We start from the raw sequence: 20,963 nt of genomic DNA on the forward strand, positions 1-20,963 counted from the left end.
CCCTTTTCCCTAGAACCCTCAGGTGATCCATGATGTTTTCTTGTTCTACACTCAATACATTAAACATGTATTATTTTGAAGTCTAGTGACCTCAGATTGTGTCTCATCCCCTACTAGGCTGTAACCTCCATAAGGCAGAGGGATAATATCAAAAGGCCAGATTTGGAGTGGGAGGCGGAATAGGGCTTTGAATCACAATTCTGTTACCTGACTGCCTTTACCATGTTATTTTACCTCGAGGGGCTTCAGTTTCCATTTATAAAATTAGGCAGTTAGATCACAAGATCTCAAAGGCCTTCTCCAATTCTTTGATCTCATAATGGCAGAGACTATTTCTTATCTAAAGTCTATACTCTCTTTCCCTCCTGACCCCATATCTAACACAGTACTCCCCACACAGTAACTTTATTAATAATGTTTAATGAATAAATAGGTGTAGAACCTTTTTGGGGGCTGCTCCAACTTTAATTCCATGACCTTATGAAGAGGGCCCCAAAAGATGAAGCGACTTGCTCAACGTCACCTAAGAAGTTAGTGGCAGAGGCAGCTAGGTGGCGCAGTGGATAGAGCACTGGCCCTGAAGTCAGGAGGACCTGAGTTCAAATCCAGCCTCAGACCAAACACTTGACATTTACTAGCTGTGTGACCCTGGGCAAGTCACTTAACCCCAATTGCCTAAAAATAAAAATAAATAAAAAATAAAAAAAGGAGGTAGTGGCAAATCCAGGTCCCACAAGCCTAGATCTAGAACTTGAAGGGACCTCAGACCTTCATTTTACAGATCAGGAAACTGAGGTACAGAGAAGTTGTGACTTATACAAGGTCATGGAAAAAATTAGCAGCAAAGCTAGCTTGCCAGACTTTTCATTTACTGTCCTTTCCACCACAGTGAACTACTTAAACTTTTCCACAGTATTAACTGGGGCATCATAAATAATGACAACATTAGGAATAAACAGAGAGGAAGATGAGCAAGGCACTGAATCATGCTGGAGCCCCACTGGGAAAAAAAAAATAAAGATGGCATAGCAAGGATAATCAGAGACTCACCAGATCAGAAGAACAAACGCTTTACTTGGTGTGTTTCTAATGACAACATAAGTGTCCCATGTGCCTGGGGCCCCTGCCTGCAGCAGGCTTTCAAAAGCTTGGTCTGCAGGCAGCTGGTTAATCAGATAATGCAGGAAGGGGGCAAGGTCTGAGGGACCTGGGAGCTCATTAAATAAGATAACTTAGCATCTTACTTGTATACCCTAAAGCTTGCCATTGGCTGCAAAGAAAATATCTATATCATTTTCAACTACAAGGTCATTAGTAGTTTCCCTACTTCCTAAACAAGTGATGTGTTAGTTGGTTTGATTCAGAGACTCATAGAGGCCACAAAGGTCACCCCATGAATACAATACTGGCTCGAATCCTCACTGGCAGCTTCCTTCAAAGGATGATATTCAGACAGTCTGGTCCAGGCCCTTTCATGGCTAGCCCGGCTCTTTCGATGACCCCCTGTGGCCTCCCTCTCCCCAGCATCTTTCCATTCCACCCCATCCTCCACACGGTTACCAGAGTGATTTCCTAAAATGTCATCCCCCCTACTTGATTAACTCTAGCAGCCTTTATTTCCTCCAGGATCAGATATAAAGTCCTCCATTTGGGATTTAAAACTCTTCACAAACTGTCCCTGACCTAATTTTCTGGATTATTATATATTCCTTCCCTTTATGTATTCCATAGTCCAGTCAAACCAGTCTTCTTCCTTAACCTCACACACGGTATTCCATCTGCCTGCAATGCTCTCCCTCCTTAACTTGGCCTCTTGGCCTCCTTGGCTTCCTTCAAGGTTCTGATGAAGACCCCCTTTCTTCAGGAGGCCTTTCCTGGGTCTCCCAGCTGCTAGTGCCTATTCCTCTGAAATGGATCTGTATAAAACTAGTTATTTAGGTATTGCCGTCCAAGACTGAATTATAAGTGCATCGACTTTATGTCTCAAGGTCATGCTTTCTGCAGGAAGATGTGTCTGAACCCTTCCACCGGCTAGTACCTAATACCGCATACAAAAACCATCTTAACACTTAATAATACTAATAGCTAACATTTACATAGTGCTTTAAGGTTTTCAAAGTGTTTTGCACATCACAGTTGATCCTCATAACAATCCTGTAAATCAGCTGCCCATTTTACAGATTAGAAACCTGAAGCTGACAGGTTCAATAAGCATTTGCCAAACGTCAAACAGCTCAGCTAGTATTTGAGACAAAATTGGAACTCAGTTCTCCCTAACTCCAAATCCAGGACTCTAGCTACTAACACTGCTTGTGGGAATATAATGGAAACACATTTATTAAGTACTAAGTACCATGCTAAGTGATGGGGGATAAGCTAGAAGGGGCTTTAAAGGTCATCCAATCTAACCCCTTCATTTTATTTTATTTTTAAATAATATTTTATCCCCCCCCCAATTACATGTTAAAACAATTAAAAATTTTATTTTAAGTTTTGAGTTCCAAATTCTCTCTCCCTCCCTCCCCCAGCCCAAGATGGTAAACAATCTGGTACAGGTTACACATGTGCAATTGTATATAACATATCCATATTAGTTATTTTGCGCAAGAAGACTTGAACCACAAGAAAGAAAGAAAAAAGGAAGGACGGAAGACAGAGAGAGAAGGAAAGAATGAAAGAAAAAGAAAGGAAGGAAAGGATGGAAAGAAAGTGGAAAACAGTATACTTCAGTCTGTATTCAGACAATACCAGTTCTTCCTCTGGAGGCGTATAATATGCTTTGTCATGAGTCCTTTGTAGTACCTTCATTTTAAAGATGATTCCCTTGCATATAGCCTGCTGGAGAGTTACCTAGCTTGCCTCCATCTAGTCTGGGCTCTGTGTGGCAGCTCCCCAGAGCTAGATATATGAACGTGGCAAGAATGGCAGAAAGTCAATTGCAGATGATTTCTTTATGTCCCTCCTGGCTCTATTTTCATGTGATTCTGTGATTTATTCTGTGACCCTCGATCCTCCTAAGCTCTTCACATAATGTATGGCTTGTTCTCATCCAGCAAATACAGTACAGCAGTGTTATACATGGTGCTGTGTGTGCCTAATGGGGTGAGGGCAGGTGGCATGTAGCAGTTCAATGTTAATTGTTTGTAGAAATGCTCAAAGTGGCTCTTAGGAAGGTTGAGTTATAAAGGGAATTTAGCCTTTTACAACCACTGCAAAGAGAACAGAAAGTCTGGGACTAATGTTGCCTTGCATCTATCTGCTAAGGGCACATTAAAACTCTGAAATCTCCCATTTTGACCACAATTCTTTGGCCTTCCACCTCTCCAACTTGCTTATTCTTACTGAATCTGTTTTCCATCCTCACTGTTATCTATTGTCTCTCCAAATCTTCTCTATTAAATCCCAGAATCCCAGAGTAGGAAGTGACTTGGAAGCCACTTGGTTCAATCCAAATCCCAAATAAAGTCTTCACTACTACCCGCTTGGCCAGCTCTTCCACCCAGCTTCTGCTTGAAGCCCCCAGTGAGGGGGCTCCTGTGAGCTTTTGAGGCAGCCTCTTTTGCTTTGGGGACAGCTCTCATTGATGAGAAGTGTTTTCTAACATCAAGCTCAAATCCGCTTTTTTGTAAAGTTTCTCAGTTCCTCATTGTTATTCTCATTTCACTTGCCACTATCTTCAGCCTGTTCAGATATTGTGAAGATGGATCAATCAATCAGCAAGCATTTATAAAATACCTACTATGCATCAGGGACAATGCTAGGGTTACAAAGACAAATGTAGGACAGTCCTTAACCTTAAGAAGCTTGCATTCTGCTGGGGGAGAGTAACACATGAAAACATAAGTAAATTCCAGGTAATTTGTGGAGGGGGAGGCTCTGGACTGGTGGCAATCAGGAAAGGCTGTGAGTAGGAGGTGGCTCTTGTGCTCAGCTTTGAGGAAGCTGTGGGAAGGGAGCAGGGGGTGTCTTCCAGGCATTTGGAACAGCCTTTACTAGGTGCTCCTCACATTTCATCTTTTCTGTCTTTAACCATTCTTGCCATAATAATGCATTGAACCTTGGATTACTGGCATTCAGAGCCAAGTCTGGGGATAGGCAAAGCGGATAGCTCCCTGGAGGGAAGTGCTGGTGAATGTTTCAACAACTGGCTTCTAAGTGGGGAGGAGAAGTAGGTAGAAACACTTTTCAATTTAATCTGTATTATTAATATTTTCTCCATCACTTTCTTAAGTCTAGATAATCAATAAAACAATAAATGAAGCCCTGGTTTGTAGCATTTGCTGATTTTCCAGGCTCTTGATAAGCATTTAACAATCAGCTTTTGCTATCTGTTTAGAGCTGGCTATAATATACCCCTGCTGGGATACAATATGCAAGGCGATGTGCCACTAAAACACTTTATTAATGTAATTGCACATGTTTTTAATGTCTGATAAATTTGATCTTTGTGGTAAATAGAAGTCAAATTAGATGCATCATAGGCAGCGAAGTGGTACAGTGGTCGGAACAATGGACCTAGAGTCAGGAGCACCAGAGTTCAAACTCAGTCTCAGACACTTCCTAGCTGTGCATAGCTTCCCACCTGGCTGCTCACAACGACTTCACTATTGTCTCCAGATACTGATCTTCCTGCAAGAGCAAATCAGCTCTGAGATCCCCACCTCCCTCCTTCCCATTGGAGAGGATGGGCGGGCAGACATCTAAGAGGTCCTCCAGACCCTCTATTTAAGGAGATGACCCAGGGCAGACATCTCATCATTTCCTACTTGGATTCAGGACTTCTTTAGGTGCCCTCACCAGGTACCCCCCCCATCCCCTTTTAATTTCTTTTTGTGTATTGTCTTCCTCCATTAGATTGTGAACTTCTTGAAGGCAGAGGCTGTCTTTTGCCTTTCTAGCACTTAGCACGGTGCCTGGCACACTGCAAATGCTTAATAAATGTTTATGGACTGACTGTTGGAAAGAGACTTAACATAGCTTTACCTCAGTTTCCTCACCTGTAAAATGGGGAGAAAAATAGCACCTGCTTCCCGGGATTTTGAGGATCAAATGAGATAACATTCGTCAAGTGCTTTTTAAACCTTGAAGAGCTCACTATTATGTGCCAGCTACTACCAGCAAAGGCTGGATCTAAGTATCTGCTGGGCAATAACATGTAAGTGGCAGCATTTTTCAGAATGGAACTCAAGTGCATGAATGCCTCATCCTGGCACTGTCCCCAGTATCCACCTTCTCTGCTCCCAGATTTTGAAGCTTTCAATTCATCTCTCATTGGCTTTTTTTATTGGCGTGTCAATTGCAACTGCTCTAAATCTTTTTACTATCTAAAAGTCCCTGCTCCATCTCCTCTAATAAATTATCGTATTATAGCTGACATCTATATACCATTTTACATACAGTCTTTTAGTTGCTTTAGCAATAGCTTTGTAAGATAGGTGAATTATTCTCATTTTACAGATGGAGGAACTGAGGCCAAGACAGTTTGAGTGATTTGTCTGTGGTCATATAGCTAACAGTTACCTGAGAGGCAGGATTTGAACTCAGATCCCCCCTGACTTTAGGTCTAGTGCTTGATTCACCACACCATGTTTTTCTCCAAATTATTCCATGTCTTATTTATTGAGAAGATTGAGGCTGTTTTAAATTGGCTCATTTTTCCTTCTCCAACTCAAAATTTCTCTGCATCTGCACCTTCCATAGTGGATATAGGGAGAGACATGGAGTCAGGAAGACTGCTGAACTCTAGGTAAAATCATCCAGGGCTATCAGTTCTATAGCCATTTAAAAAAGCGTTAAGAAGGGTAGCCTGACATAACCTGAAGGTTCTGTTGCCTCTTTGTTGTCACTGCTGTCTTTTCCAGATGTTCACTAACCATTTCTTTAATAATATGTTCTTCCTAAAGCACAGCTCCGAATGTGTCACATCCCTCCTCCCCAAAGCCACCAGTGGCCCCACAATGCCTAAGGAATCATGCCCACATTCCTCAGCTTGGTGTTTATGTGATCATGAGTAATATTTCAAGCTGTTTCTTCCGTTAACGGCATTGTTTGTCTTCTGTCCTCCAGTCATTCGGGATGACATACTATTCTTTAAACATTATCTGTGTTTTACTACCTCCACACCTTTATTCTTGCTGTTGCTTCACCAGGAATGCCCTCACTCTGTGTCATATACAGCGACAGCCTACCCATCCATACTTTAAGATTTAGTTCAGCTGCCACTTTCTCAATGCAGCCTTCCCAGGTTCTTCTAATTAATGTTCTTGCTTCCTTGGCTAAACTCCCACAGTACTTCATCTATCTCATATAGTATTTATCATAGTCTACCTTGCTATTTTTGTATTTGTCATCTCCCCTATTAGACTATAAGTTACTTGAGGGTAGGGACTTGGAAAAAAACAGTAGATAATGGAAAAAAAAATAGCTCAAGGACTGCAGGCCAGCAAATCTAGTTCCAGTTTTCCAAAAAGAGAAGCAAGTAGATTCTTCCCACTCTGGGTTAATGAATATGGCTTTAATTCTTTTTTTTTTTTTTGACTAGGCAATGGGGTTAAGTGACTTGCCCAGAGTCACACAGCTAGTGAGTGTTGCGTGTCTGAGGTCAGATTTGAACTCAGGTCCTCCTAGGGCTGGTGCTCTATCCATTGCACCACCTAGCTGCCCCTATGGCTTTAATTCTTGACAAAATTCTAGAACACTTTACCAGAGGGGTGATTTTTGAGTGTTTACAAAGGCAAGCTAGGTGGCACTCTAGATTTAATTCACTGGGTCATGTAGGGGACACCTTGAAAACTCCCCATGCTGGTCCAAACCCCTTGTGGTTTGACTCATCTGCAGTGATTACTTTCACTCACCACCCAAATCCATTCAGAGGTCAAACCTTGTCATTTTGGCATTCACAAAGTTTCTCCTTTCTCCACTCAGCCAGACATCCGCTTGGTGCAGGCTCTCAGTGCCTCTCATCGAGATGACTTCCATAGCCTTCTAGCCAATCTCCCTGCCTCAAGCCTCTCCCCACTCCAATCTTTCTTCCACTCAGCTGCCAAAGTGATTTTCTTAAAGCATTGATCTGACTGTGTCACCTCCTCAACAAACGCCAGTGACTATTATCTCTCGGATGAAATATAAGCACCTCTGGGATTTTCCTTTCCTACCTTTTCAGTCTTCCTTCCACATACTGTACAATCCAGATACACTGGTCTACTCACTGTTCTTTGAAGATAGTTCTCAATTTCCCATCTCTGAGCTTTTGCACTGGCAGTCTCCTCTCCCTGACCACCTCTACTTCTTAGTCCCCTTGGTTTCCTTCATGATTCAGCTCAAATCCTACCTTCTACAGGAAACCTTTCCTGGTTCTCCTACTTATTAGTGCCTTCCCCTTTAAGATTACTTTCCATCTGCTCTGCATGTGTCTTGAATGTACCTAGCTATTTATACATTGTGTTTCACCATTGAAACGTCAATCGATAAGCATTTATCAAGTCCCTACTATGTGCCAGGCCCTGTACTAAGTGCTGGGGATACAAAGAAAGGCAAAAACAATGCCTGCCCTCACAGACCTTACATTCTAACGGAGGAGACGACATGCACAAAAGCTGTATATATGTGAGATATATACAGTACAAATAGAAAATAACTTCAGAGGGAAGGGGCTAGCAGGTAGGAGGACCTCAAATGCGAATGTGAGCTCCTTGAGGACAGGGTCTATTTTTTGACTTTCTTTGTATCTCTAGCACTTAGCACAGTGCCTGGCACATAGAAGGTGCTTAATAGATGCTTGTTGACTTGACTACTCATCTATATGTGTTATGGGCCTCTATTACAGGGGTTCTTGACCTTTTATTGTGTCCTGGATGCTTTTTTTAAATTTTCAGGCAATTGGGGTTAAGTGTTTGGTCTGAGGCCAGATTTAAACTCAAGTCTTTCTGACTTCAGGGCCGGTGCTCTATCCACTGCACCACCCAGCTGCCCCTCATATCCTAGATCCTTTTGACAGATATGGTGGATCATTCTCAGAATAATGTTTTTTAAAAAATAAAATAAAATACATAGAATTACAAAGGAAACCAACGGTATGGAAATAAAGTAATCAAAATGTTCAAATCAAACAGACAAGTTCATGGCAGTCAGGTTAGGAGCCCCAGCACTAGACTGAGAGCAGGGCCTTGCTTGCTTTTCTATTTTTAATCCTAGGATGATACTTGGCTAGCAAATGCTTAATAAATGCTCATTCCTTCCTTCCTTCCCCCATGCTTTTGTTCAGGGGGTCAATAGGTAGGCAGGAGCTCTTAGGCAAGTCATCTGAGCCTGAATCTCCTGAGGTTTGTTTCTGCCACACATGTGCCACCTGACCTACATTGGGTCTAATAATCTCTTTCCTCCAGCTTCTCCAGATGCCCAGGTGACAATAACCTGCCTCCTAAGGTGTGTCATCTTTCGGTTAGTGGACTCGGCAACAGCTATCTCTTCTCAGATGTGCTAATGAAGTCTACAGTAATAACACTAAGAATGGTGATCATAATCACTGATATTCCTGTAACACTCTGGGTCAAGAAGCCCTCTGCATATATTATCTCATTTTGATCCACACATCAACCCTGGGGGGAGGAGTGTCCCAAGTATTAATTAATTTATTCTAGGCTTAAACTCTATACAACTCATAGGATTGGGTGGTGCTTCTGTCTTCCTGTCTCAGTAAAATGCAAATCCCTTGAGGGGAAGGACTATTTCTTCCCACTTTTAAAATTTGTAGTAGGTTGGACTCAAGTAAGGAGACTCCTTTTAACAGTGCAGATCAGTTCCTAATCCTCAATTTATAGCCTAGAACAATAATAATTACAAGAATAGCTATCATTTATGTAGTGTTTACTATGTATCAGACACTTTTATAAATGTCACCTCATCTGATCTTTACCATAACTCTGGGAAGTAGGTGGTATTATTATCCCCATTATACAGCTGAGGAAACTGAGGCAGATAGAAGTTAAATGACTTGCCCAGCTTGTAAGTCAGAGGCTAGATTTGAACTCAGGTCTTCCTCACTCCAGGCTCAGTGCTCTATTCACCATTTCACCTCCCAGAGCAGTGGTCCCCAATGTTTTTTGTTCTTCAAATCCCTTTCAACAATAACAACAACAACAATATATTACCTCAGGGTAATTTAATATACTATTCTCAATATTCTTTACTGTTGTTACTGTTTAAGGCACCATTAAAATCTTTTGAGTGTGAATGCCTTGGACATCATTTTGAACTGCCAATGGGCTAATGAACCACTAAGTGGGAACTGCTGGTCTAGAGACACTCTGTTAGTCTTTGTCACAGACGGGACACGAACCTAGATCTTGACTCCAACACTGGCACTCTGGCCGCCATGCCCTGATGCCTCTCTGCTCAGCTCATAGTAGATGGTGAATAAACGGTTGTTGATTTGAATTACTGAACTACCTCAAACACAGTGCCAGCGGCACCTCCTGCCTCCCAGGTTCTCTGGAATTGTAAAGAATGCAGCCTTTATTCCAAATCCCAGGGAAAGGACTTAAAATTCACTTATGTTATCCAGCACTTTGCTCAACACGGTACTTCCGTACTTCAACAAGCCTTTTTCATCCCATCTTTCTCTAGCAATGCGTGTTATCTTTAAGACTGGCTTTAATCCTATAGCAATAATTAGGATGATCTGTCCTGCTCAGGCACAGTATAATTAGAACAGATCTATGGATGATGAATCAGGCTTTTACAAATTTAATAGTTTAATCATAGCTGCCCTTAAAGGTAAACATACTAGGTTTACCCTTAGACTCCACCAAGAGTAAGCCTTTACTGATAATCCTAATATTTTATTTCTAGTTAAATGACAGCAGTTTACAACTGATTTTTTTCTTTAGTCATGTTTATTCTAGAAATAAATAGCTGCCTGACTAGTGTCCCTAAATTGTTCCCAGCTGTTGGTGAGCTAAGTAAGCCATTTGTACTTAATGTACATCAAAGTATGGGAAATGTTCAATACTATAGAACACCGTTTCTTCTGCCATTTTTTCCCCCACAAAGAAGTCACTGCTGGCAAAGGCCACTATGTGAATAGTCAATCTTGTTTCATAAAAAAGAGCATGAATGAATAAACACTATACTCCAAAGGCTTCCCTTCACTGCCATGTAATGGATATCCCCCTGCCTTTTTCCCCCCTAAAGCAACTGAGTTTTAGATTCCTTTACAAGCAAAGCCTATTCTGACTGTAGGCCTAACAAGCTATTCCTTTTTATCATTGAAATGACTAACATATTAATATATAATTCTCGAGTGTGCCTCCATGAAGTCATGCAGAATTTAGCATTCCCTTCCTTTTTATGATATAGAAATTACAATTTTTAGTAGAACTATTATCGTACACTACGCCAGTTAAGCAACATTAACTTTATTTGCTAGTATTAATTAATGAAATGGAAGGTGAATAAGTACAGGTTTAATAGCAAGAAAGAACACATACAAATAAAATATTAGATACTTCTTTGCATATCTTGCTCTTCGTGCGTGTCCTTATCTTGAAAAGTACCGCATTCTCATTTTTTAGAAATGAGTTGTCCATTTTACACATGGCTAACAGAAGAATCTTTTTTTTTTTTTTTTTGGTACTAATTCAAGGGTTTTCTTTTTCCAGTAGGAGAGAACTAGGAGATAGAAAACAAAATCCTTGACAACTGAAATAAAGGAAAATCAAATCAATGGTGAAAAAGTTGGAAATTAGCAAAACAGACAAAAGATAGGAATTGCCAATGTGAGAGGCATTGTGGAAAGGCAGGTAATACTAATACATTGTTGGTGGAACTGAGATTTGGTCCAACAATTCTGGAAATCAATTTGGAATTATGCAAAGAAAGTGACTAAAATATGTATACTCTTTGATCCAGAGATCCCACTGTTAGGCATCTATTCCAAAGAAGTAGACAAAAAGAAAGACCATATCTATCTATCTTTCTATTTATTGATCTATTATCTATACACATACATACATATACATATATATATGAAAAATACTTATAGCAGCACTTTTTGTAATAGCAAATAATTGGAAGCCAAATGGAAGCCCACCAACTGGGGAGTGACTAAACAAGTTGTGGTACAGTTTGGAATGGAATCTTACCTCACTGTAAGACATGATGAATACAGAGAAACATGGGAAGACTTAAATGAACTGATGCAAAGTGAAATTAAGCATAACCAAGAAAGTCACATACACTGTAATAGAAACAGTAAATGGAATGAATGACACCAGCAAACCAATCAAAGCTGAATGCTATGAAATTATAAAGACCAAGCTTACCTCTTTCCCGTCCACCAAAAAAAAAAAGGTGGGAATGTATTCTCCCTTCCTTTTTTGGGGAGTGGGAGGCAGAAGTGGAAGACTGTCAGACTTTGTTGTTATATTCATTGCTTTGTATAAGCTCTTTAAAAAATTCTTGTCCCAGGGGCAGCTAGGTGGTACAGTGGATAGAGCAGTGGCCCTGGAGTCAGAAGGACCTGAGTTCAAATGTGACCTCAGACCAAACACTTCACACTTACTAGCTGTGTGAACCTGGGCAAGTCACTTAACCCCAATTGCCTAAAAAAAAAAAATTCTTGTCTTTTTTTATTCTTTGGTAGAAGGCAGGGGCGGGAAACCTGCGGCCTTGTGGCCACATGTGGCCTCCTAGGTTCTTTTGACTGAGTCCAAGTTTCACAGAACAAATCCTTTTATTAAGGGGATTTGTTCTGTGAAGTTTGGATTCAGTCAAAGGGCCGCACTTGAGGACCTAGAGGGCCACATGTGGACTTGAGGCTGCAGATTCTGCACCCCTGGACTATAAGGAATAGTTACTGATATCTCTTATTTTGGTCGGTAAGACCACATAACCTTCTCACTATATCTTTAAATATTAAATTATACTACTTATAAGAGCTAGAATGGTGGTACAGTGGAAAGAACATTGGTTTTAGAGTCTAGACCTGCCTCTGACTCTTACTACCAGTATGACCTTGGACAAGTCACCTAACCTCTGTTTGTCTCAGTTTCTTTAACCATAAAATGGGGATAATAATAGCACCTACTTCCCAGGATTGCTGTGAGGATCACAGCTTAAGATCACACAGCTCATCGATGGAACACAAACCCCCCTGATGTAAGATTCAGTTCTCATTCCATTGAACCTCATTATTTCTTAGCACCTTATGAAGACAGGTTGCCTTGGTTAAAGCCCATTTTTTCAGTAAAAGAAAATAAACTGCATCATCCTTTGGGCCACTGGGTCCCTTAATTTTCTGTCCTATGTGATGATGCTAAGTCCTTCATAGAGCTTCCCCCATTCCTTATTCCAGAAGCTTCTCTTTTGAACTAGTTAATGGCAAGGTCTACAAGAAACCATGAATCACCTTAATCCTTAGGCTGTGAGCTCAAAGCTCCTCCCTTGGCCACACATGCAAAAAAATTTTCATTTTCCCAATTCAAATTTATCCAACATTAAAAAAAAAGAAGAGAGAAAGAAAGAAAAGAAGGAAGAAGGATGGAAGGAAGAAAGAGAGAAAGAAAGAAAAGGAGGAAGAAAGAAAGGAAGAGAGAAAGAAAGAAAAGAGAGAGGGAGGGAGGGAAGAAGGAAAGAAGGAAGGAAGAAAGAAAGAAATTAAGAAAGAAAAAAAGAAAGCTTTGGGGCAGCTAGGTGGCACAGTGGAAAGAGCACCGGCCCTGGATTCAGGAGGACCTGAGTTCAAATCCGGCCTCAGACACATAACACTTATTAGCTGTGTGACCCTGGGCAAGTCACTTAACCCCACTGCCTAGACAAAAGAAAACTTTTTTGAGAGTCTTTTACAACATGAACCTAGGAAAGCTGTGAATTCCCATGAGTACTTATAAATTTAGAAAGCCAGATCAATTACCCAGCACATACAACAGCCTAGAAACAGATGAGACCTACTTGAAATTACTCTAAAAATATCACCTGTTGGTCTCCTTCTGGCTATATAGCTGCAGTTTAACAAACAATTCAATTTAATTCAACAAGCACATAAAAAACAGGCACTGTGCTAAACATTAGGCATACAAAGACAAAAATGAAAACAGTTTTTGCCCTCCAGCAGCTTATACTCTACCTGGTTTAGAAAAAATGTTGATAGATAAGTAAGCACAACAAACATACTAATGAATTGGGGTTGGGGGAAGGGCAGCAAAGGGGGCATAGGGGCCCAGGGTTGGAACAAGTTGTAACATTTCAGGGTTGGAGAATCAGGTGACGTCTGGTATAGGATGTGTCAACTGGACTGAACCTGAATGGGGAATGGAGCCAGAGATTCTGAGATACTCAAAAGTATCACAGAACGTACTCTAAAATGCAAGGTACCCATTGAGTAAAGAAATCACTAGCTAAGTTTTGGGCAAAACACTTTCTCCACTTCAAGGCATGATATTTACCTGAACTAGACTTTCCCCAATAGTCCCTTTCAAGTGTTAAAGACTGAAGATACTACTTTCCTAATTTATACTGCATAGTATGAAAAGATGACTTCTTGACTCATGGATGGATGGATGGGAGGCATCAGCTTTATAGAGACTTCATAGAACTGGCTTGCTGGTGATGGGTAACATACAAAATATTTTACATACAAATAGCAGCTCTTAATTGTAGGGCATGTAAGTGGGTAATATGCGGGTCTATAGCAAGCTATCCTACTTTACCACTAATAAAACCAATCATTCACTTCAATATCCTTGATTAAGGAGTATAATGTCAGGGTGGATTCATTCCTACCTAAAAGATCAAAGTGCTAGACTTGGAAAATTCATCACTCTCTCTTGAAAAAAAAAAGTGAGCAGAAGCTATTGCAAGCACGGCTGATAATCCCACACTTGAGCAAAGTTGCTGCATTTTTTGCCTGCAAGATTGGACCTAGTGGGGGACATAAAGAGATTGTGTGTCAGGGATTATTCCCAAGCATGAGCATTACGGCACTCTCTGGAATACCCCTTCCTCCCGCCTCCCTCCCCAGTCTGTCATTCTGCTGTTGGATTTTCAGAATTTGTGGTTCTGCTTTTCAAAAGCCAGACTCAAAATCCAACCCAGCCTCAGCTTTTCCTGGCTCGGCACTGCGTGTTTGGGCTGCCTGATGGAAAAAAAAAAAAAAAGAAAGAAAAAAAAAAAGAAAGGAAAGGAAAGCAGGATGCCAATCCAGCAAAACCTCATCAGACTTAAACTGGTGCAAAACCCATCCCCGCCACAGCAGGGAAACTGTTTCCTTTGAACTGAACCCAGAAGAAACGGTCCGTGTTAACGATTCTTACCCACCCAAAAGGTCCGGCTTGGGGCAGTTTTCTGAGCAATGAAATAACCTGCCTATCAGAGCTGCAGCCCAACGTCTGTCTCTTGAGCAGACACCTTGAGTGGCCCCATCCTTTAAGCAGATGCCTAAAAATCCTGGGAACTCATAAGTTTCCCTTCTGAGTAGTCCAGGGGCTATCATGGAGGGAGAGGAAAGGGTGTTTATCAGGTCCCAGATAGTTTCGGCGTGATTTAACTTAATAGCCAACTAGCCCCCACCCCCTTGGATAGATGGGATGGAGGGAGGTGCTGGAGTGATTGGGAGGAAGGGGAGAATCCCACAGGTTAAAAGAATAACAAACAAGATGCTACCAAAGAGAAAGAGAAAGGTGGACCACTTTACCTGGTATATGTCCCTTAGCCCGCACCATGTCCTCAGTACCTGGTGGCAAGCTCTGAGCCTCTCTGTGTACCATCTCCTCAGCGTGGACACCGTCAGGTTCCACACGAAACGGCTGCCACTGAAAAGCAGGTCTTCCACACCACACATGAACACTGAAGCCATCCCCTCTTCCCCTCTGTCTCTTGCCCGTCTGGTGCCCACTCCCAGGACTGCCTGCTGTTAGACCAGCTAGGTTTTATCCGGGGAGGGCAGCAGGGTGTTGCTGGAAGCCAGGGTCCAAACCTCAACAAACTCCTCTTTCTTTCAGCAGTGCTTCCTGCATGCCCTAATGTTGGGAACAGTCCAGTCCCCCGGCTGCAGTAGCCGAGCCCGACCAGAAGCTCACACAGCAGCAACCTTGTCCTATGAGTGGCTTATATAAATCTCTGTTAAGCTCCACCGGGCCAGGCACGGTGTCTTCTAATTAAATTTTAACCCCCCCTTCCCTCCCCACACACCTCCTCTTCGGAGGACTGACTCCGTAGGAAGAGCATGCCACAGGAAAAGCACTATAAAAACTATTCCCCAGCAGATCATAGCTAGGCAGCCAGGCACCACACAGACTCACACAAACAGCTCGAGTCTCATCAGCCGGCAGAGAGAAAACACTGCTTCAACATTCTGCCTTGTCAGCCGTAGGATCCAGCATCATAGACGGAGGGATGAAGGGACCTGATCGGTCATTAAGTCATGCCCCTTCATCTTGATGCTTAAGCTTCTGCTGAACACAATGGGGAGAAAATACACACGTATAAGTGTATCTTTCACTTAGGAGTCACTGCTGGTGAAAAGTACCTGAATGTTTTCTCAGGCATATTTTGAAATGAATGTGAACCAAATCACACATGGTTTGGTTAACACGCTTCAAACCCTTCGCTTCCCATGGTCTGCCGATGACGCCAAGAGATAACTCCATGCCAGGCTGCTACAGCTTCTTAAAGGCTCCCCTTACACACCATCCTTCTAAGGCAGTCCTCTCCATAGGAGGGAAAAACAATGAACATCATTGGAGCTCAGCCTTCACAAACAGACCACAGTTAATACGCTCACTGAAATAATAGCCCACAAGAGAATCCCTGCCTTGCTCCACCAGGCGGGTAATTTTAGGTTGTAATCCTCCCCTTTCCCAGGCTTAAGCATCAGCTGCCACATTTCTACACCTTCAGAAGGCTGACTGCTACTGAAAGACTACAGGAGAATGGTTTCTAAAGTCATGGAATAATTAATCTTTGGGGATTTTTTATAGGTACTGACTTGGCACTTGAGATTACCTAAATCCTTGGAAAAAGTATCACATATTTCCACATGCCACCAATCCATCCTCTCCTTTGAAAAATGCACGGTTTTGCCTTCATCCCTACAATGGTTGCCACACAAAAATACAATGTTTCTCTTATAGTATTCAATTAACAAGCATTACTCCAGTAGTCACTATGTGCCTCACATTGTAATAGGTGCTAGGGATAGACAAACTAAAATAAAATGGACCCCACTCTCAAGAAGCCTACATTCTATTAGTAAGCTGTATGGAGGAGGGGAAAGAACCATGAAATGAGAATCAATTCCAGCTCTGTCGAAAACCAGATGGGCGTTCTTGGATATGTCATTTCATGCCTCTAGGCCCCAATTTCCTCATTTGTAAATCATCTTAGACAAATCCTTCCTTCTGTTCTTCCCAACTGACATTCCATTTCCCATCTTGGTGTCTTTGCAATGACAGTTCTCCCCCTCACCTGGAAGGTACTCCTTTCTCACCTCTTGCCTCTTAAAATTCTTAGTTTCTTTTAAATCTCAGCTCAGGATAATTTATCCAGCTGCAGTTGCCTTCTGCTCCCCACTCCCCCCCCAAAAAAAACCCTTGCATGTATTTTGCATATATTTATAAACGTATGGTCTCTTGATGACCTCCTAGAAGATAGGGAGTATTTCATTTTCCTTTTTATCCCCAGTAGTACATGGTAGGTGCTTAATAAATGCTCACTGAGTGATTTTAGAAAAGAGATTGCCGCTCTAATAATCTTTTCAAAATCATAGGCCCTGATGAAGGCCCAAACTCCAGCAGAATGGAAGTCCTTGGAAAGCAAGGGCTGGTTATCATTTTTTAACTTTATATGCCTAGCTCGTAGCTCAGAACTTTGCACATACATAGCAAGCTCTTAATAAATGTTGAATTGAATTGAAAATCCAAATATCGCAGTTCTTGCTACATCAAAAAGAAAAGAAGGCATGGTTTAGGAACAAAAACTTATACCACATGAATGGAAAACTACTGGGGTTGAAATGTGCTCAGAAAGTTCTTGGTGATGGGGTGCATGTGTTTTCAACAGTACAGGCTGATGGTGTTCTCAGAAATGTCAGGCAGCTTGGGGAATACCAGCAAGAACCTACAGCAGCAGGTCAATTATCTCTGTCACATGATGCCACCCTCTCCACAGCGACAAGGCAGAAACACCTTTTCTGGAATCTCTCTGTGCCTGAGTCTAATGCAAATGAAATAGGTAAGTGATAAATCCCCACCTCCCTCATTTGCTTTTCCCTAAGCATTTTCAACAATCATTTCCAACTTTGACCTGCGTGAGATTAAACAACAACTAAAACAGCAAGGATTGTTTTAAACGTCAGTGCTTGACTAAAGCCTGTGAGTTGGCTTTTGGCCATTTTTTTCCACTTGTGACCTCATTGGCTTTTTTTTTTTTACCCTGAGGTTATACATATTCAGAATTATTCTGTTGCTTCTTAATCATTTCCCACATTATTAAAGGTTTGCAAGCCATCTATTACTGGAACAATTTTTTGCATTTACAAACATCAACAACAACAAAAACCCCAAAGCACAGCCTTCAAGTTCAGTTGTTTTTTTCTCTCCACATTGACCTCCCTGGCAACGCGTTTTGTAAACTGGGCACTCCAAAGCAATGACAACCCAGAACTCGGCGCAAAATGGGAAATCACTTTGTTACTACCAGTATAGCCAACATGCCCTTTCTGCCCAATATGATGCCCTCCAATGCAGGAATGGGCACTCCGAGGCAGAGGTGCTCTGATGTTCAGAGTGTGGGTTTCATGTGGTCATAGACTGAAAGCTGGAAAATGTCTCGAAGGGCATCTAATCCACTAATCTTGATGCTTAAAATTTGCTAAACACATTTGAGAACCCCACATAAGGCAAATACGTCTCTATCTATCTATCTATCTGTCTATCTATCTGTAGTGTCTATATCTACATATATCCACCTAGATATCTATCTTTAGATTTATTTATATGCACCTATATATCTACCTATATATCTATCTTTATATTTTATCTATCTATATAGTTATACCTCTAGCTCTATATCTGTTTATATATATATCCACCAATATATCTATACTTATATCTATATATTTCCTCTATATCATCTATATAGCTATTCCTATATCTATCTTTATATCTATTTGTATCTATCTACCTATATCCATCTATATATTTATACCTCTATCTATCTTGATATCTATCTCTATCTATATATTAAATATACTTATATACATATATGTGTATACACATATACACATACACATATATACTCATATACATATCTATCACTTTGGAGACACTTTGGGGGGGAAAACACTGGAGGGTTTGAACTGAGTCATACATAGTCTTACATGAGAAAAACTGAATCCTGGAGAGGATCAAGGTTACTTCCTAGATAGTAAAGTGCAGCACTGGGAATTCAAACCCAAGTTCTCTAACTCCAAAGCCAGACTCTAGTCTGATAATGTGTGTATAATAACAAACAATTCATGTGTTTATAATTATTTAAAGTTTTTTTCATACAACAGTCCTGTGGAAGTATCTGATGGGTGTGTGTGTGTGTGTGTGTGTGTGTGTGTGTGTGGAGAGAGAGAGAGAGAGAGAGAGAGAGAGAGAGAGAGAGAGAGAGAGAGAGAGAATGCATCTATGTTTTCAATAGTATTATTCTCATTTTACAGAAAAAGAGAGGGAGAAGTTCAGAGACATTAAGGAATCTGCCCAGAGTAGCCCAACTAATAAGTGTCAAAGCTGAAACCTGAACCCAGGAAACTAAAGACGATCACAGCATATCCTTTAGGAATGGGTTCCATGGAACATGGACTTGGACTTCCCATGAAAGGAAAGTTATTCAATGGAATGCTTCAAAATTGTTTGTTTTCTTTTGGGGGCAATTTTATTTATTTTTCTCTTTTCCTAAGGCCTTTTTTCTTCAAGGCAGTTGAGTTCCTTGTAACACACTGTAATTTCCTGCAGTTTTCTCTGAGGCCCGAGCACCTTCCTCAAGTGACGGCATTACTCACACACCTGGGAGCTCCACTATAGATGTAAAAGAAAATTGAGATTATCTGCAGGGTGCCTGCAGGTTCTCTTACAGGCTTTTGCTGAAAAAGAAGAGTAATAGGGTGGGGGAAGGGGAGGGTTAGACTGGAGGCCTCTGGTCTGCTCTGTGGTTTGCCTTAACTCCCATTATATGAACATGCTGCAAGAGAGTCAAAAGAGGGAATGTCTTGTTTGGAACCCAAATCTACCTGACTTTGAGGCCGTGTATCTGCTCCTCCACCATTGTCTCTAAAGCTCTGCATATGCCTGTGAGTTTTAATCAAGGTGGGACCATATCATAATAGCTCATGTCCAAAAAGATTTTCATAAATGTTAGGTTTTCATAAAACTTAGGTTTCACAGTAACTCTGTGAGGCAGGTACTATGGGTATTTTCATTTCCATTATTGAGATAAGAAGATGGAGGCTCTGCCTTCATGCTGACGACAGGAACCCACATCCAACCTGGCAGAACTTACTGTAAGAAGCCTCATCAAGAAAGGCAGTGCAAGAAGGGCAAGAATCTCCTCTCTGCTCAAGGAAAAAGTTTCATGACCAAAAGAACAGGGGATGCTCTGGTGGTCCCACAAGGCCAATTTTCCATAAAAAGACTAAGACCACAAAGAAGACTATACTAGGGCTTAAACACATAGAGCACAAATGTGCCTCAATGAATGTGATGCCCATTAAAGATGGAAGCATTTTGAACTGGGAGGAGACAAGAAGAGAAAAGGGCCAGCTGATTCATTTTGAATTTTCGTCTTTTTTTTTCAATAATAAAAACAATTTAAATGTTGACGGTATAGAAACAGCCAACAAAGAAAGGAACCTGAGGCTCACAGTGGTAAGTGATGCTCAAGGGCGCTCTGCTGCTAAGTACCAGGGGAGGGATTCCTGACTCCAACTTCAACACTCTGCCCCACCGAGACCCCTTTTCAGCACACATGTTAATAAGGTCAAAAGATATGAAGAAGTTTACTGAGAGGTTGTCATTTTGCCTCTCAGACAATCCAGGCAGAGAAATATGGAGCAGATGAATAGGCCACAGACAAACACTATGAACTGTTCTGCCCACAGCATGATAATGCCATTAACAGTGATGAGCATGCCTTCCAATGATTGGCTTTGTCATCTGAAGCTCTGCCAGCAGAGGCCCAGGTCAGGATTCTTTCTATGCCTTAGCTGTTCCCTTCTTCCTTTCCTTCCTCTGTCCTCTCTTGGTTAGGATCACAAGTAAAACAGGGCATGAGGACACTTCACAGAGGGCTCAGTGGCATTGTGTCTACTCATCAATGATCATACTCTGAACCCTGAAAGTGTGTGTTGTTCCCTTTCAGCCCTGCTCTATCTGAATGAAGCCCAGGTCTAGACTACTGCCTCTTCCTCCTTCTCCATCACTTTTTTTCTCCTCATTAAACTAATCAAGGGCTGTAGAAACCAGGGCTTCCCATAACACTTTCAGCATCTAGGATATCAGTGTTAAAAGGTGCCTGCGTTCTCAGAGGATTTTTAACCAAGCTATCACCCTGTGGTGGGTGGGTTTCCAAATAGCAAGCCATTGCAACTGTGTAGGCATGAGGTCATGAAGGCTGGGACTAGGAAGGAAATGTCTAGCAATGCATTAGACAATAGCTAGGGCCCATCAGCACAGACAGACATTCTAGCTGAAGCCAGCAACTTGGATGAAATCTCCGAGGTTAAGAGCATGTCTAGGGTGGACCTCCTTTAAACCTCCTTTAAAAAAAATGAGTCACTTAAAGCTTGTGACTTTAAGACTTCTGTCTTCCAACACACAATGTGTCACCTTCGACCACACTTAACTTACATGGTTTTTGATAAAAATAAAATAGCAATCTTTGGATCCATATAACACCTTTCTTGTAAAGAACTCAAGAGGCTTCTC

The 20,963-nt window shown here is 41.5% G+C and overlaps 1 protein-coding gene across 5 annotated transcripts in view; it reads right to left on the reverse strand.

Moving 5' to 3' along the window:
* Positions 1–20,963, reverse strand: part of FRMD4B (FERM domain containing 4B) — a 354,364-nt gene that overhangs the window by 188,606 nt on the left and 144,795 nt on the right. The window contains exon 1 of one of the 5 annotated variants that reach the window (XM_021007518.2): positions 14,690–15,083. The exons of 1 other annotated variant lie outside the window; for it this stretch is intronic. In XM_021007518.2, the coding sequence (XP_020863177.1) occupies positions 14,690–14,851 (162 nt within the window). In that variant the 5' untranslated portion in view covers positions 14,852–15,083. Of the gene's footprint in view, positions 1–14,689; positions 15,084–20,963 lie in introns of those variants that run through there. 3 more of the 5 variants (XM_021007519.2, XM_021007520.2, XM_021007521.2) reach the window with 3 other exon arrangements.

Source organism: Phascolarctos cinereus, unplaced genomic scaffold, assembly GCF_003287225.1.
Source record: "Phascolarctos cinereus isolate Bilbo 61053 unplaced genomic scaffold, phaCin_HiC Scaffold_4;HRSCAF=312, whole genome shotgun sequence".
In the NCBI taxonomy this organism is placed as follows: Eukaryota; Metazoa; Chordata; class Mammalia; order Diprotodontia; family Phascolarctidae; genus Phascolarctos; species Phascolarctos cinereus.